At 45.0% G+C, this 19068-nt stretch overlaps 1 protein-coding gene across 1 annotated transcript in view; it reads left to right on the top strand.

Moving 5' to 3' along the window:
- The window catches only part of SLIT3 (slit guidance ligand 3), a 532520-nt gene that overhangs the window by 26537 nt on the left and 486915 nt on the right, over positions 1 to 19068 (top strand). Inside the window, exon 2 of the mRNA XM_006774961.2 lies at positions 16363 to 16434. Coding sequence (XP_006775024.2) covers positions 16363 to 16434 — 72 coding nt within the window. The remainder of the gene's footprint in view (positions 1 to 16362; positions 16435 to 19068) is intronic.

The raw sequence follows: 19068 nt of genomic DNA, 5'->3' as shown, positions 1-19068 counted from the left end.
ACCAGCCTTGGGCCGGATCCGGCCTATTTGAAATGAATAAAACTAAAAAAAAAAAAGACCGTACCCTTTTATGTAATGATGTTTACTTTGAATTTATATTAGTTCACACAAACACTCCATCCATGCTTTTGTTCTGGCCCTCCAGTCCAGTTTAAGAACCCACTGTGGTCCTCGAGTCAAAAAGTTTGCCCACCCCTGGCCTATGGTCTCAACTCTTGAGCTCAACCCTGCAATGCTAGGGTATATGGCAATGTTGTGATATAGAGGCCTGTTTTAGCCTCAAAGGCTCTTTCTTCCAGAGGCTGATCAAGAAACGCAGGCTTGGCCTCATGGAATTAAAGTGGCAAGTCTCTTTCTTCAGGATTTGAAGCACAACATAGCTTCTAGTTCTTTCTTCCTTCTGACGTGGTGTCATCCTTCTCCAGATGTATGGGACTCTCTCATTGTTTTCTTCTTTTCATTTGTCCATCCATGTGCTTGTTTCCCACAGTGTGTTGCAGTGAAATGGTTTCTGCAAAGCCCCTTGCCTCCTTCCTAAAACAATTTTCCCCTTTGCAGTGCCCCACACACCAGAGCCAAGGCCCCAAGCCACGTCAGAGTGAACAAACCACAGACTGAAATTGCAGCCATTCAGGAGAGAGGAGTCTTTAATTTGGGCTTAAAATAGCCCACAGCCTGAGATTTTGAGGGATCAGGAGCAAGGTGTAATCGCAGGAAAGGGTATTGGAGACCCACCCCAGGATGATTGAGCAGGGGCTGTGGGCAGGGAGAAAGACAGGCATAAAGATCGGGAGTCTGGGCTGGAGTCCCCACAGCTCATTTGACATTATATTCTTGAGTCTCTTTCATAATGATAGAATGAATCATGTGGCAATAAAAATACCTGGGACCTGCCTGCTCCATCTGGAATGGTGTGTCTGCTTCCCCTCTTTGCTGAAAACTCTGTGCAGATATCATTGTCATAATAGCGAGAACCAGGTCCACCATGTTGCTGAACTTCTGAGCCACTATGCACTGCACATGGTATGTTCTATTCATACTTTATCTCTTGAAAAAATATCCCCTGTAGTTGTACAAGCAGCAGAGCTAGTAATAATAAGAGCAAGGAGGTGTGAGCACTTATGGGCTCAGCATTATTCTATCATGTTGGCATGTATAAACTTGATAAATTCTCAGCCCAACTCAGGGAGGAGGACATTGTGATTATCTCTTTTTCAATAGGGAAATAGAGGGTCAGGGAATTTAAATAACTTCCCAAATCTTGACACTAGGTCAGGCTACCAAGTGCACAGTAAGCTTCAGTGTGACCCTGGTACCCACACTTAACCATTATGCACACATCACCTTCCATGTTAATGTTGTGGTTTTTATTATTCTTGCTATCTTGCTACTGTGATTACTGCCTGTCTTAGTTAGCTCAGTCTGTTCTGTGATTACTGCCTGTCTTAGTTAGCTCAGTCTGTTATAACAAAAATAGAGGCCCGGTGCACGAAATTTGTGCACAGGAAGGGGCGGGTGCAGTCCCTCAGCCAGGGCTGCACCCTCTCACAATCCAGGACCCCTCAGGGGATGTCCGACTGCTGGTTTAGGCCCGATCCCTGCCTGCCTGATAGCCCCTAACCACCTCTGCCTCAGCCCCCACCTGCTATGGCAGCCACCTCTGACTCGCCCCCACCACGCAGCTTCATCTGGAAGGATGTCCGAATGACAGCTGGAAGGTCGTTCAGCTGCCTGGTCTAATTAGCATATTATGCTTTTATTATTATAGATACTGCAGACTGGATGGGCTAAACAACAGACACCTATTTCTCAGAGTTCTGGAGTCTGGACATCCGTGATTGAGGTGCCAGCATGGTTGAGCTCTGGTGAGAGCTCTTTTCCTGGCTTACAGACAACCGCCTTCTCTCTGTGTCCTCATATGATAGAGTGCTCTGGTGTCTCTCTTTCTTATAAGGACACATCGCATCCTGAGGCTCCAATCTCATGATCTCATCTACACCGAATTACCTCCCCAAGGCCATTCCTCCAAACACCACCACATTGGGGCTTCAATATCTAAATTTTGGGGGAAGACAAACAGTCATAACACTGTCATTTCTTGTTTTTCACCCTAGTGGACTATATAAGCTCCTAGATCAGAGGTCAGCAAATCACACAGTAAATATTTAGGCTCTGGGGATCATATAGTCTCAGCCACAACTATTCAACTCTGCCCAGATAGCACGAAAGCAACCATAGTCACTCTATAAACGGATGAACATGGCTGTGTTCCATGAAAACTATTTATGGGGACTTAAATTTGAATTTCATATACTTTTTTGTGTCATGAAATATTAGTCTTCTGAGTTCCTTCTACCATTTAAAAACATAAAACCCATTCTTAGCTTGTAGTCAAAACAGCCAGTGGGCTTGATTTGTCCATAGTTTACTGACCCTGGTCCTAGAGCCCAGGGATTTGGAGGGTCGTGTATTTACTTTAATCCATGTCTTCCCAGGACCTCGGTCCTGGCAGTCAGTCTACATCCCTAAATGCTGATTGAATGAGAACTCCGTGGCAGCTCTCACAGGTATGCTGGATGACCTGGGGATACTGCTGATTTTCAGAGGAGCCAAAAGTCGCCCTTGCTCCGAGCAAGGGGTGGAAATTCGATCTTTGTCACAATGGCTGCGAAGAGAGCAGGAGCCTCGCGCTTGTGGGTCTTCACAAATGTTTGTGGGAGAGGGAAGAGAGAATTTCTTTTTCCACAGAAAGTGTAGATTTATTCTTTGCAAATAGACCTACAGACGTGATTTGTAATGGGAAACAGATTTCCCCCCTGAAGATAAATGGAATGTCCCCACCTCCCAAACTGAGAAGAGAATTGTTTCCTCTTTACAAAGGGAACAAATTGGATTCTCAAAGGAATAATCAGAGAAGTTTTTAAAATTGTCATAATAAGTAAGATATGGTTTCACGAATGATGAAAGGGAGGGCTGCCTTTCTCTGGTCTGGACATGTAGAACCGGTAGAAGAATCACATGGGTCTCTCTCTCTCTCTCTCTCTCTCTCTCTCTCTCTCTCTCTCTCTGTCTCCATGATCCCTGTCCCTTGCCCTATCAGTGTCACATGAAGAGAGTGGCTTCTGCCTGAATGGGGTTGATGGGGCCATCCTGGTTCAGTGTCTCACTATACAGACATCATTGCCTTCCTTTCATGCCCTTCTTCTTCAGCACATTACTGAGGTGGGACCCCGCTCCCCAGGCAAGCTTCCTGACAGCTGCAGATCATTTTGGTCCGTGGGAGAGGGCATTACAGATGGGAGCTTTGCCCACGCAAAGGGATGGTGCTTGGAATGAGCTTGGTGGCCTGGATGGACAAACCACTTGGAATACACTTCCAGGCAGCCAGGAATCATGGCTGAGGCTTCTGACCTTGGTGCAGGTGAAGAACCATGATGGGTTGAGGGACCAGTGCCATACACCTGGACAAAAGTCAGCATCAGCTGTGCCCTCGGCCAAATGCAGCTGAGCACGGATGCTAAGAGCTGGTATATAAGGAAGAGTGGCTGGGAGAGGAAGAAAGTACAGCCCTTTACTTTGAAGAGCCTTAACTCCCCACGCCTTTGCTGGATATGTGGAGGAGGCTTCCACACTGCGCTTGCCCTCCAGGTGCTCATAAGAAAGTATACAATTAGTTATTTCAATTCTCTGGGAGCTATAGGAACAAAAAGCATGGAGCCATGCCAATCCAGCCTTGCTCTCTGGAATCGTTACCCTGCCGATTGTAGAACATGTATAAATAGGGAAAGTTACTTAATCTCTCAGGACCTCCATTTCTGTCAATGGAGATAATAATAGTATACACCTCATAGGAATTTTAAGAACTCGAAGGAGATGAGAAATGCCTAATAAATCATGAGACCTCAATACATGGCAAAACTGTTTTACTGTTATTATTCATCATTATTATACTTCCCTGACAGTAATAACTTCCTACAGTTGTATAACTCTTACTTAATTTCTAAAGCCTTTTATCTTATAATACTTCATTTGACCATCTCAGAAAATCTCAGGTTCAGCAAGTGCTATTACCCCATTTTGCAGATGAGAAGAATGGCTCATCCAAACCATGTGATTAGTGAGTCATGGAACTGGCCCTGAGCCTTGGTTGGTGCTGCAGCCTTTGGTCTAGTTGTCATCAACTGTGCCATTCTGTCTTCTCACAGGTGCATGAGGCTGTGTCAGCCTGTGCATAAGACATAAGTTCGATGTATATAAGAAGCTTTATCTGCTCTCAAGGAGCTTCTAGTCCAGTTGAAATTCAAAGAACCTGGTCTAAGAAACGGAGAGTCCACATGCAAGTGAAGGCACATTTGCTGTTTCCAACAGAGGCAGGCCAGAAACTGACTAGCCAGGAGTCTTACATGGCGTCATGAGATGACATCCAGAATTTTCTTATGCTTAACCTGCAAAGACCTGTCTCTGATTTCCTGCATGTCACTCCTGCAAATTCCCTCCATGTGTGAAATGTGCAAAGAAGCCAACTCTGTGGCGGATGGTGAAGCTCCAAGTTGCATCACATCCCCTCCACCACTCCTCCTTCGCAGCAGACCTTAACATTATTCTGTGATTGCTTCGCATCATCCTTCCCAAATGTGCATCAAATTAAAGAGTTATTAGGGCATGGCAGGACATGTTTATAGGGAAGAATTTCCTTTAAAGTCACAGCTCAGCCTGAACTTACTTTATTAGTGTTTATACAAAGTATGCAGTGTGTTCCAACGCAATCCATATTTATGTTCCTGCAATCATTGCATTCCTTGGGCTGCCCCTTCCTGTTTTCTTAAAGTGATTACTGCACCTAGATTAACAGTTAATAGTGTGTGTGCCGTATGGCTGGTCAGGCTTGGAGAACTGCACCTTTCAGAGAATGACAACCACGATGTGTCCTACAAGAAGAATAGATTTGATTTTATTTTAAAAATTCTTACCTGGGGATATGTTTTTATTGATTTTTATTTTTATTGATTTTTAGAGATAGAGGAAGGGGGAGAGAGAGTATGCACCTCGCCCAGGGATTGAACCCACAACCTAGGTATGTGCCCTGACAACCTAGCTATGTACCCTGGCTGGGAATTGAAACTGCAATCTTTTGGTGCACAAGACAATGTTCCAACCAAATGAACCACCTATTCAGGGCCAAATAGCATAGATTTGAAAGTGGTCTGATCAAAGTGGACAAAAATGGGGGGGCGCTCCATAAGAATAAGGACATGGGGAACAAGCCCCTTGTTTGTCCACTCACCTCTATCATGAGTATTTTGTGGTTCTAACGAGGAACACTTTTTGCCCAAGACAGTTCTAACTTTGCCTGTTTTCCTGATATAATTACTAAAGGCAGTCTTTGATGTGCAAAGCATTGCAGTTTGGATGTTAAATTACATGGTCACTCTAGTTCGAACTGGTGCCCAGATTTACTGGTGTAAATGAAATATGAACATCAACTTTGGATCTGAATCCATGGTCAACGAGGAACAAATGTAACTCCGATAAAACCATCAATAAAAAGCTCAGGTTCAGCCCAGCTGGCGTGGCTCAGTGGTTGAGTGTTGACCAATGAACCAGGAGGTCATGGTTTGAATCCCGGTCAGGACACATGCCTGGGTTGCAGGCTCAATCCCCAATGTGAGGTATGTAGGAGGCAGCCAATCGATGATTCTCTCTCAAGATTAATGTTTCTATCTCTCCTTCTCCCTTCCTCTCTGAAATCAATAAAAACATATGTTTAAAAAGAAAAAAGCTCAGGTACAGATCATTCAGTCATTCAACAGATATTTATGTCTTTTATGTGCTAGGCAATGTGCTGAACCATGAGGATTCAAATAGAAATAAGATATGGCCCTGGTGCCCAAGAAATTGGAGTTTATTATTTTAGCTAAAATTTTTAGTATGTTGCAAAAATTGTGTGATTAGGTCATGTCAATTGGTCTCTCACTCTTCAGGACTCTGTATTTATTTCTTGAAGTTGATTGCTAAAGTCTCAGGCACTGATGCCTGAATGCCTGGATATAGTTGCTCATTGGTCATTATCAGCTTATGACCATACATATGGGTATCAATCTCCCTGTGCTTCCATTTGCTCATTCATGAAATGGGAATAATAATAGCACTGCCCTCATGGGCTGGTGGGGAGGAGTATAAGAGGCACTGAATGTGAAGTGCTTAAGATAGTTTTTAGCACATGGTAAATGCCACGTACACGTTGGCTCTCGCATGGTAATTACTCATTCTGCAGGATGAGTAATTTAGACCCTAATGTGGGCAGGATGCAGGTTCTGTACCTCTCTTAATGAGAACTTAGATGGCATTCTTTAAAAAAAAAAGCATAGTTTAAGGTAATATTTGTTAATGGGGCTCAAAGCCTATGAGAATTATCCTGGGGAATAATTCAGGGTCAGTGAGATTCTGACCCTGGGGATCAGTCATTACATTTTCCACCTTTTAAAATTGGGGCAGGTAGTTTTCCCAAGATCATGCTATAAGGTAGAAACAGCACAGAGAAAGATCATGATTGCTTAACTTCTAGGCCTTTCTTTCCCACTCTGCTGTATAGCCATGTGCCATCAGTCAGCACAGACCAGGCTATGCTTCAGGAACAAAGAAACCCAGATATATCTGAGGCGAAACACGGTAAGCCGTGCAGTTGCTGTGGGCAGTGGTCGTGGTCTGTACTCCATCCACACTGTCACTCTGGAACCCAGGCTTCTTCCATATGAGGATACCACCTTATCAAGGAAGACAAGGAAGGGGAAGAGAGGATTAGGATTATGCTGCGTGAGATGTTCTGTGGTCTCTCCTGGAAAGAAATCAGTCCCGTGGTCCCACCTAGATACAAGGGGCACCAGGAAATGTAACCTCGCTGTTTACCAAGGAGGAAAATGAAAGTGTGGTGAACACATAGCTGTGTCCTGTCGTTCCATGCGCCTGACGTTTCTTGTCACATTTCCAAAGGCTGACCCCAGTCTCTTCTGAGGTTTCTGTTTCCTGACTTTCCAGGGATTTGAAGAACCATATTTTCATGTGCTCTACATGCACCAGTGTGTCCCCAGAACCTGGGATAAGGTTTTGAGAACAGGCCTTCTGAGGATTGTTTGGAAAAGCTTGAGATTTCTGTTCATGATAAAGTGGGACAAAAACTGAACTTTTTTGACTGATAGGCATCACCTGGCGGTCATTGCTCAGAAAGGAGTAAGTTGCCATTCTAGAGTCACTTTGTGGTATCCTTTAATCCTCACAGCATCCTAGGACAGTGGTCGGCAAACTGTGGCTCGCGAGCCACAGTTTGCCGACCACTGTCCTAGGAGGTAGCTATTGTTACACCCATTTTATAGATGAAGAAAGAGAAGCCTGGGGATGGGTTAAGAACCTGCCCCAGATCACACCACTGCTAAGATCTGCTCTCTGATTCAGGCCTGCTTTCCTAAACATTCGGCTCTGGAGCAGGGATCTCAAACTGACATGCCTGTAAGGACCAAGGAGGTCCATCAGTTAGGGAAGCAGACCAGGTGGACTGATGGACTACCGAGCACATGCCTTATCCAAAATGGGCAGTTGCTTCTTAGCTCCACTTCACAGTGGCCCCGAATTTTTTGGGAGACAACCCAGGTTTCCAGATTTATAAGTTACATTCTCCCAAATTGGCAATTAAGTTACAAATCTTAAACCCATACTGAGAACCAGACTAAACACATCTGCAGGCCAGAATGGGCCTGTGGGCCACCAGTTTGCAAGTTCTACTCTACTGCCTCCAGCAAAGAGCTAGGTATGCCCGAGGCATGCCCTTTCCTGCTAGAGCATGGATGGAATGAGCAAGGCAGGCCAGCAGGGAGCCCTCCTGCAAGAAAGAGCAGTCAAAACAGAAACCCAGCCCACCCCTCCTCCTTGCAGGGCCCTCACCGCCACCACCTCCAGCCATCCAGGTTGCCCCTCGCTCTGGATCGTTCTCCTCCCTACAGGTAGCTGTCTACACAGCGCTGGCTGCAGACTTTTGCAGGTGTAAAATTATATATGCAAGCATGTTGCCAAGCCAGAAATTTAGCCCAGGGAGGCTTAGTTCCCAAACAACTGAGGTAGTCTGAAGCCAGTTTTTTAAATCAAACTCAGTCATTTCTCTCCCGAATGCGTGTGTTTTTGAACTTGTATGTGGTTATGTAATGGATGAGAATGAAGTGCAGAAGTCAGAGAACAGTCAAACGATGCCTCCTGTTGTGCAAGTCGGGAGAGGTAAAGCGTGAGACAGGAGCTCTGTAAGGGTGATCCACAGGGAGACACAGCTGCCTGACCTGGCGGACGGCGATTGGACGGTTCTTGAATGCATGCTGTTTCCTCTGCACCCTTACGGAAGATGGATGGCATCAAGCGCTTTGGGCTGGGAGAGGACACAAGGACAGGAAGACACCCATAGGACAGGACAGTCTGAGCAGCTTCAAAGAACTGCCCTCAGACTTATCAAGAACATCTCACTTTGGCCAGATTTCCAGAGCCTTGAGTGGCCATAGCTTCAACTGGATCACATATTTTCAACATTTTTTGGTGGGGAGGGAAGGGTGCATGAGTAATACATATTTACTGTGGGAAATACCAACCGCCCCAATAAGCAAAATGTAAAATGTTTTTAAAAAAACAAAACTCTTCACCCAGCGTCTAGAGAAAACTAATATACATTTCTCTGAGTGTCTTCAAGGGGTCTCCCGTCATCCGAGGTGTCTGGGAGGACAGGAGGGGAGGATAGTCTGTGGACTTGGCTCCCACAGAGCTGCACACTCCTTTGGGAGATGAGGCACACATACAGGAAGCAGGCAGCAGCACACGCAGTGGAAGGGAATGTGATGAAAGCCCGAAAGGAGCTGTGTGGAGGCTAAATGATGCAGACGTTTAGAGGGTCAGGGAAGGGAGAGATCGGCGGAGGATGGAGAGGCTGGGAGGCCTCACAAGGTCTGAAAAGAGGTTGTATCAGTTTCCTGGTGCTGCCATAACCAAGAACCACAAACTGGGTGGCTTCAAACACAGAAACGTAGTTTGTCATAGTTCTAGGGGCTAAAAGTCTGAAATTGAAGAGGCAGTAAGGCCATGTTTGCTCTGAAGTCTGAAGGGAAGGGTGTGTCCTTGTGTGTTACCAGCTTCGGGTGGTGGCTCTCAGTCCTCAGCAGTCCCTGGCTTGCCACTGTGTCACTCCAGTCTCTATCTCTGCTATTGTGTGGTTCTCCCAGTGTGTCTCTGTTTTGTTTTGTTTTTTCATCTTATGAGGACTTCATTCATGCTGGATTGGCGCCCACCCTAATGGCCGTATTTTAACCTGATTACATCTACAAAGGTCCTATTTCCAAACAGGGTGACATTCACAGGTACCGGGAGTTAGGACTTCACCTTATGGGGGAACACAATTCAACCCATGATATAGTGGTAGGATCTGGATGGAGAAAGGATGTTGGTAGCTTTCAAAGCCAGCCAATAGCAGGAATATATTTGTTGATGGAGTGCCTAGCATAGTTCCCTGATCTGGTAGGTGCTCAGTAAATGTCTGTGGACCAAAAGAAGAAAGGATTAAGTGAGCAGGCTAAGAACAGCAGTGAGCCCCACCTGCCTACTGTTGCACCATGAAAGAAATTGGCAATTGGGGGAAATGAATCTGGTTATAGGGGGCAGGTCTGATGTCAGGGGAAAGAGGCTGAGGGCTGTTAAATCAGGCATTTCCTGCTGGACCCCCTTTTCCCTTCTGTCCTTTCATTGCTAAAAGCTTGAAGTCTGCCTCAAGGATGCTCCACAGTCTGGGTGCCACCTGACTCTGTGATCCTATTCGGTGACATTCTCCTCCAGTACTTGACTTCCTTTCTGTTGCTCAGATCCTCCAAATGCTTTCTCTAATCAGGACCTTTATGATTCTGTCCTCCACTTGGAAAGTTCTCCCTTCAGCCTTTGCCCTTAGCTAGCTCCTTCCAAGTATTACAAAGCTGCAATTGAGTGTTGTTTGGGACTGAGGTCTCATATGAAGGCTCAACCGGGGACAGATCCATGTTCCAGCTCTCAAGATTGTTGACAGAATTTAGTCCTTTGCAGCCTGTTAGACTGAGGGATTTGTGCTCTTAATGGTCATTCTTAGGTCTTTGTTGGTTGTCTATGGAGGCTTCCCTCACTTCTTGCCTATGTGCTTCCCTAATATAGCCACTTGTTTCATCACAGGTAGCAAGGGAGAGTCCCCTAGCAAGACAAGGCATTATAGTCGTGTGTGATGTAATCACAGAAGTGACATCCTACCACCTTTGCTGTATTATATTGATGAAAGCAAGTCCTACCCACACTCAAGGAGTGGGGATTACACCAGGTGGTAATACCAGGAGGGAGGGCACCCTAGAATCTGTCTTCCATTCTTACCAGGAGAATAAAAGTTCCCTGAAAGAAACCCTTTATTTGTTCAACACTCTATTCCTAGCTGCCATCACAGTGCCAGGTCCAGAGTAGTGTTGAATAAAGGTGCATGATCAGAAAAAAGAAAGGATAGAAGTGAGGAGGAGAAAGGGAGAGGAAGGAAGGAAAAACAGACGGAAGGAAAGAAGGAATGTCTTGCTTTCCTCTGCAACATCTTCTGGGTTTACAATTGAAGCCCTTTTCTCCACGCTCTGCTAACAGCTTCACCAGGGGATGTTTTTGCTGCTCCCCCTTCCCACATGTGCCACAGCAAAAAATAAAAAATTTCTGGAATGCCACAGAATGAATCAAAAGAAGGGTATGGATACATATGTGCCAAGATAGGGACGGTGGCCTAGCCTAGAACGTTTTTGTTTCATTTTTTCCGATGTTGTTCTAAATTCTTCTTCCTCTTCCACCCCACCCAAGGTGTCAAACAGATGTGAAAATACCACAGAGCTGCAAGTCACAGTGTTGGTTTGTGATTTATGATTGGGATGGGGGAAAATAATGCAGGAGATTAGCATGGTGATGCCTGTTTATGGAGGCAACATGGCAGATGATGAGGAACATGGCAGAAACCAGACGCTGGCAAATACAGCAAGAAAGCACTTCTGCCTGGAGCTTGCAAAGGGGCTCAGCATTCCCACAGGCGCAGAACTCCCTGGGCAACAGACTAGGAAGTGTGCCGTCTTGGCCATAGTGGGGAGTAGCAAAGCCACTGGGAGTGCCCTGTGCTTCCTTCAAGACATAGGGATGGGGAATTCTGTTCTGTTCTATTCTTTTTTTTCAGTCAGCTGTTAAACTGACACAGTGGAAAGTGTGACGCTAGTTGTAGATGAGCAGCATGTTGTGATATAAGCATGAGCCTGAGTTCACATCCCAGCCTTTGCTGCTTATTGGTTGTATAATCTCATGGCAACTTGTTTTATTGGTAAAATCTTCTAAGTTGGGGCGTAGGTAGGGGAGACTAAGCTTCAGTTTCCTCATGTGAAAAATGGGATGATAATAGAATCTATCACATAGCATTGCTGTCTAGATAAGAGAGAATTAACATAAACTTTTTAGCACAATGCCTGGTGTATAGTTTGGGCCCAGCAAATATCAGCTTTTATTAAGGCTGATCTTCAGTATTTATATCTGTTGAAGGATGTCTAATACCTACCTTTCAGAGCAGTTGCAAAGAGAAGAAAGAAAAAAAGGATGAAGGGCTACTGACTCAAAATTTTTGCACTTGTCAATGTACTAGACTGCTATACCCAATAGTTCCAAAATTTCAATGTCTTAAGAGTTATGTCTGAAACATGCCTAAGTCTAATGTGAGTAAATGGGGAGGCAGGGAAGGGAAGGTCTCTGTTCCATGCAGTCATTCAGGGACCAACGCTCTTTCTATCTGCTCACCTTGGGCTGGAGTCAGTAGATCCAGTGGAGGACTCCATGAATCTACTGATCCAGTGGAGGACTCCATGAATCTACTGACTCCAGCCCAAGGTGAACAGGATGTTTTATGGACCAAGGCCTGAAGGCAGCATTTTTTGCTTCTGCCCATGTAATTGTGAGAACTCAGTTCCATAGTTGCCCCTACCTTCAAGGGAAGCTGAGAAATGTAGTCTCTCTGTGTGCACCAGCCAGAGGGAAATGGTTTGGTGGACGACTTGCCAGTCTGCCACAATATTTAATGAATGGCACCTGCTCATTGTGATTACTGTATTACACCAGGGTGATTCCCATGACATCGCAAGCCCCACTTGGAGGGATGGGCAGCCCTAATTATGCAGTCTTACTCCTCAGAGCCTGAGAGCAGTGCCAATTCTCACCTCATTCCTAGAATGACACGGGAGCCTTCAGCCCCTGTGTGTTATTGCTGACCATAAAGATACCACTGAGAGTTTCAAGGGTGGCAGGCAAGCCTCAGAAAGGACATGTGAGAGTCATGTGAATGCAGGTCCATTGTTAAGGCTAAATTAAATATTTGAAAGGTGGCTTTCCTTTCTCTTTCATCTTTCCATTTTTTGCAAAACAAATCATTCCAACACTTAATGGTTTAAGACATAGCACTCATTTTAGTATTCTCTACTGCAGTTTCTGTGGGCAGGAACTCAAGGCCATTTAGCTGGGTGATCTGGCTTTTCATAAGTTCTAGCCAGATGTTAGCTGCAGCTGGAATTGCAAAGGTATCTGCTCTTACGTGCTTGACTTCTAGGCTAGAAAGATCCAAACAGCCAGGGCTGGAGCAGCTAGGGCTCCTCGGGCATCTCTCTCTCTCTCTCTCATTCCCTCTCTCTTCATTCTCCCTCCCTTCTTCCCTTCCTCCCTCCCTCCTTCCATCTCTACCTCTCTCCCTTCCATCTCTCTCTCCTTCACCTCCCATGGTCTTCTGGTCTTTTCACATGGCAGCTCAGGGCTCCAATGCAGTTGCTCTGAGAGACAGACAGGCAGTCACTTCTTGTCAAAGAAATCATTTGCAGACATGTTTTAAAACCACTTCGCCTCCCTACCCCACATCTAGACACGGTAATGGTTTCCCTATCCAGGATCACTCCAGGTGGGACCGTGCCTGCAGATGGTTCAGAAATCATCCCAGGCTGAGCTCTGATTCCCTCAGAGGCTAAAGGTGAAGGCTGAGAAATCTAAGGGTCCATAGGAGCCTGGACTGGGACAATGGGGTTGGGAGAAGGATGGGCACATGAAGTAGTGCAGCCTCTTCTCAGGGGCAATTTAATTAATTCCCATTTTTAGCCAGGCATGTTTGCAATCCAGGCTTCGTATGTCTCACCATTCCAAGGCCTGCACGTAGGAGAGAGTTACAGAAAGCATGGAGGCTCAGAGAATTTAAGTGAATTATTGAAGCTCACAGAACAGGGAGTCGGGGGTGGACAGAGATTTGAACCCTGACCTGCCTCACCTCAAAGCTCATGTGCTCCCTGACCTTCTCCTTGGCAGTCTGCAGTATTGTACGGATCAGGAAGGAGAAGCTACCATGGAAGTAACCATGGAAATAGGTGTCATAGAAATGCTTTGAGGGAGAGGCAGTGTGAGGGGCCACTCGTGGTGCTTCCTCCCTATCAACCACAAAAATGCCCCCTCTTTTCACCTGGAGGAAGATAACATGCAAACCTAGTCTCTTGAGGATCCCAAGATTCATCTCTAAGCACAGAGTTTGGGGTGGGGCAGTCAGCTGCTCTTGGTGCACTGAAATTTCAGAGTGGAGGTGGGGGTATTCAGTTCAACTAATTATAGTAACAATAGCTGCCATAATTGAGTATTTAACAAGTGTCAGATAAGCGCTATGCATGCATCATCTCATTTAATCCTCTTAAAAACTGTTGAGGTCAAGGTTGTCACCCTCATTTGGCATATGGAGAAACTGAGCCTCAGAGATGCAGTGAACTGCCTTTAGGTCACTCATTATGTGGCAAGGTGAGAATTCACACTCAGGGCTGCTTGCCTCTGAAGCTCTGCCTCCCAGACACTGACTATGTTCCCACGGCAGCCCCACGGTCCCCATCACAACCCAACCCCAAGTCCTCAGCATCTCAGCAGCTCACTGTGTCCCCCTTCACATAATAAAAATTAATTGAAGAATATTGGTGCCACAGCCACTGGCATTAGCTGCTGAGATACCATGCTGTGTCCCGTAATGAAGCCCTTAGTTGCATTGTCATATTCACAGTTGTAAAGGCCCCCAAACAACCTTCCCAGTTGTGATGGGTGGTGAGAAAAATACTCAGGGCGATTATGAGCATGCACAGATCCCTGTCTGCATGCTGGTCCCTAATCTTTGCATGAGCAACCCTTTTCTATTTCCCTGTGCAGTTCTTGCTCTTCCTTCACCAGCACTCACCTTAGTCTGAGGAGTCTACATACTGCCCTTCTCCATTGTAGGCTAGTTAAGAAACAACTTTGCTATTTTATATAGTGGAACAGTGGATGGAGTGGGGAGTTCCCAGGTGAGGTTCCTCAAGGATACACTTCATGTTTCTTTCAGTATTATTTTTATATCAGGAGAGTAATCCCTCCCCAAACTTGGTTTTTCCTCCTGCAAAGTGCGAGAATCTGAAAATTGTTTCCTCATTCTTTTTATGCAACTGCAGATCTCACAAGTCTCACTGAGGTCCAACTGCAGGGTGACAACCTCAGGACCTGACTGGGAAAACCAAGGAAGTGCAGTGGTCCCTCCTTATCCACAGGGCATATGTTCCAGGCCCCCATGAATGCCTGAAACCATGGATAGTACTGAACCCTCTGTGTACTTTTTTTTTTCCTGTACCTCATACCTTTTCACTCAAAGGAAGCACTTTACGGCTTTTCTTGGCATATCCAAATTGCCAGCATCATATTTGTACTTTGGGGGCCATGAGTAAGTAGAATAAGGGTCACAAGCCCTGTGATTCCATGGCAGTCGAACTGAGTTGGCTGCTGAGTGACTAATGGGCCAATAGCATTCACACTGCACAAAGGGATGATTCACTTCCTGGGCAGAAAGGAGTGGGAAGGCGTGACATTCCATCACACTACTCAGAGAGGTGCACAATTTAAAACTTATGCATTGCTTATTTCTGGAATTTTCCATTTACTATTTTCTTATCGCAGTTAACCATGGGCCACTGAAACTGCAGAAAGTGATGCTGGGAAAAGGGGGGGACTATTGTAGAGAACATGTAGATAGGAACCCATCACTGGAAAATGTCCTTTTAGTTAAAAAGCAGAGCAAGATTGTTTACATGTACCTTGTTGAAGCTCGAACTTGGCCAAAGCCCCGGAAAATTTCTCATAAGGAAGGCATGGAAAATAGAAATTAATTGTTCAGCATTCATTATTAAGAATTAGAATGTTATTTGTGGTCCTTTTTTGAGTCCAGTCTTCTTATATAGTTTTAGTGAACACATTTATATAGGTTTATTCTTGACTTTGTTTTTCCCTAATCCTGGTTTTCTATCCTCATGGTACTCCCTTCTCCCCAACGAAGCCACCATAATGCTTTCAGTTCTCCTGTAATTAATCCTTCTCTTTGGGACCATTTTTAGAATCTTAAGCCTACAAACTGAGGCAGGATTAATCCATGTAGCTGTCATTACCTAATTAGGAAATTAACAAAGTTACCTTGGCTCTGTGCCAAGCACACAATCTACCTTATTGGGCTATGGTGTTAAATGAGATATGGTCTTTGTCCCTGGGAAGTCCTCAAACTAGGTGGGAAATAGTCAAATACCTGGCTAGGTATCAAAGTCAGTCGAGATTCTTCTGGTTTCAAGTGATGGCAAATTTAACTCAAACTACTTTAAGTCAAAATGTAAGAGGGATGGGATAGAGTGGCTCCACGTAATCTCCAACTACAGAGGTGTCTGGCTTCAGGCATGTGTGTCTCCAGAGCCTCATAGGATAGCACGAGAAATCAATCTTTTTTTATCTCCTAACTCTGGAAAGCTCTGTCTTCATGGGAAAGATGGCTGCTGGCAGTGCTGAACAGCTTAGCAGCCCCAGTACAGAAGAGCCCACTGGGAATTTGAGTCATATATGCATTCCTGAAACAATGACTATGGTCAGAGGGGGCAAAGATGCACATAATCTTGGTCTGCTGAGGAGCTTATCCCTGGAGCTGAGACGAAGGTTCAGCCCCACTTATATGACGTGATCTGTCAGTTGGGGGTGGGGAGTTTCCAAAGAAAAATTTCTGACCTGATGAAGGGGCAACAGAAGCCAGGCAGCTACATATAACAGGCTCTACTACACACATAATGGATAGCTTATTCCATACAATACCCTTAAGGTTAGTTGGGCATGCTCAGGGGATATCATTAATCATTGGAATTGCCTTCTTCTTGACAAGCAACATCCCTCCAGTCCAAGCCAGTCTGGGTTGAATAGACCATAAATGTAACCTGAAAAAATCTTACCCAAATTTTCTCTCCATTACAGTGACCTGGACAGAAATAATATCACCAGGATCACCAAGATGGACTTCGCTGGACTCAAGAACCTTCGAGTCTTGTAAGTAGCACATTACTCTCCAGCACATTTTTATATTTAGCTCTTCAGCCTTATGAAAGGGTTCCATTGCCCTAACATTATACCCCCTAGCACTGGGCAACAGGAATTTGCCATTCTGTGGCACAAAACCATTAGGTACCAGGTTTTCACAAGTATCTCACTCTGTGTCTCACTGCTGCTGCCTGGGTTAGACCAATGGAAGAATTCTGTCCCGTGACAGGGAAAACAGAAGGCCATACATGAATAAGTCAACATGCCCAGCTTCTAGGATGACAGCAATGTCAGACTGACTAACCATTCTTCCCTTCCAAAGAGATTATAATTTCTTCTCCAGCATGTGCATTAAAAGAGAAATCAGGACAAACGTTATTTATCTTGTTGTTTAATGGAGAGGGAAGGGGAGGGGAGGGAAGGGTAAGGAGAGGAGGGGAGGGGAGGGAGAGAGAGAGAGAGCCAGACAGGGTCAGAGCCCTTGCTGAACACCCAGCTATGCAGACAGGTAGCAGAATGTGAGATGGGCATTTGCAAAATGGGGGAGCAAGGAATATGAGGTCTCAGTTCTAAATAGTGATCCCTCATCTCAGTCTAAGCTGCCTCCCACACACACCCTGACCAGGGCCAGGGGTTAAGCCTGCAACCAAGGTACATGCCCTTGACCAGGAATCGAACCTGTGACCCTATGGTCCATAGGCCAACACTCTAACCACTGAACCCAACTGGCCAAGACTGAATTCCTTGACTTTTAGATGGTTGTCTTCTCCCTGGGGACCTTTCCACTGTCTTAGCTCAATGTATGTATGTCTACATTTCCCCTTTTTATAAGGACACCAATCATATTGGACTAGGGCCCATCCTAATGACCTCATTTTAACTGGATTACACAGTACAGACCTCATCTCCAAAAGAAGGTTGAATACACTAGGGGGAAGGGCATCAACATTTGCATTTGAGGGGGAATACAATTCTACCCATTTAAATAAAAGTCCTTCTAACTCTTATAATTGCACATATGATGCTTTTCGGTTTTAACCTTCTCATGAATAGTCTGTTTAGTCTCCCTGCAGCTTATGGAGTATTACTTGTATAACACTGTTTTCCTGATTGAGGATTAATAGTAGTAATGAAGATGATAAGCTAAGATATATGTGGTACCTTCCACAGACCAAACTCTATGTTATATAGTTATTAACCCCTACATGTCCAGAGGAAACAGAGGCTCAGATAGGTTAAGTGATCCCAACTCCACATAGCAGGTAAGCAAGGGAGGAGGAATCAGAACCCAGGATGTGTGCTTTCTCACCTCCGTGCAGTGCCCCTTGCATTATAGGGAGTTTAGAAAACCAATAGTCTATCTGTTTGTAAATGCACCACAGAGGAGCAAGCTGTTTCCTGAGTGTCCCTGAGCACTAGTGTGTGAGGACACTGGGATCCGAATGCGGGGCCTCCCACCATCAGATACTCTCCCCTCGGCGTGTTCTCCAGTCTTCGGCCAGCACATGGCCTTCTCTCCATCCTAGGAGGGAAGACCCCAGTCCCTGCCATGTCTGTTTTTTGCTCTAAGCAGTAATATGTCTGTCAGATGACTGGCAGTTCTGACAAGTGTGTGTGCTCAGAATTGAGGCTGGGAATGAGGGAATTCCAGGGCTCAGTGTTAGGGTGTTTTTATTGAGGAGATTTAGGCAGTAAACACCTGATTCCAGGTAATTTTTCTGCTTACAGAACAGACATTTAGCTTCTCTCATTTTTCCCCCATTTCTAACCCCCCGGCATCTGTGAAAGATTTCCTTTCATACAAGTCAGAAATTTCACCTACTGCTTCACTTTCTAACAGAGTCAAAAATAACCCTTTGATTTTTTTACCATTATATCAGAAAGACTAATAAAAATTCCAATTTCCATCTCTTCTCTCTGCAAATAGAAAGTTTAAAATAATCACATAAGATCGTGTTAATATCTTCTGGATGGTCTACAACATTCCTTTGACTATGGTTTGTTGGTACATTCTTCTTATTTTGTTTCAGTTAATGGGTACAATCTTATTTTGATAAGCGATGCCAAAACCCTCTCCCTTCCCCCACGTTATAGACTCTATCAATATAATATGTTTCACTGTCTCATCAATTCATAGGCAGTCCCATTCAAGTGGCCCATTATTGCTCTACAAGCATCAAGCAGGTGGGATAATGGAAGTGCTTTCTAACAAACACCAATAAAATACCCAGACATATCAACTGTATTTTTCCTTAATCTTTACTGTTTAGCAGAGTAGCCTAAATAACTATCTTTTTTGAAAAGAGTTTACCCACCTTGGTATCTTCCCTGTATCTGTTTCTTATTTACATGTGAAACCAGAAAAGACTTGATGGCCTTGAATAATTTGATCTTGCCACCCATTTCCTAGCAGAATGGGTTACACGGTGCTGGGAATGGGCAAAAGCAGAAAAAAACAGATTGGGGAACTTTGGCCTCATCCAACGGCAGTTTTCCCAAATAAAGTGCATTCAAAGAGAAGATGTAAGAATTACCCTTCACAGTTCTTTCTCCCAAAGAACTCCGCTGTGTTATCAGTTAGTTCCCTTTCTCAGTTGTCTGTTGCAAGAACTCTGCTATGCCCACAATGTGGGAAACAGCTTT

This window comes from Myotis davidii, unplaced genomic scaffold (genome assembly GCF_000327345.1).
Source record: "Myotis davidii unplaced genomic scaffold, ASM32734v1 scaffold828, whole genome shotgun sequence".
In the NCBI taxonomy this organism is placed as follows: Eukaryota; Metazoa; Chordata; class Mammalia; order Chiroptera; family Vespertilionidae; genus Myotis; species Myotis davidii.
The sequence above is the reverse complement of the archived record's forward strand: the minus strand, read 5'-3'. Positions and strand labels throughout refer to the sequence as shown.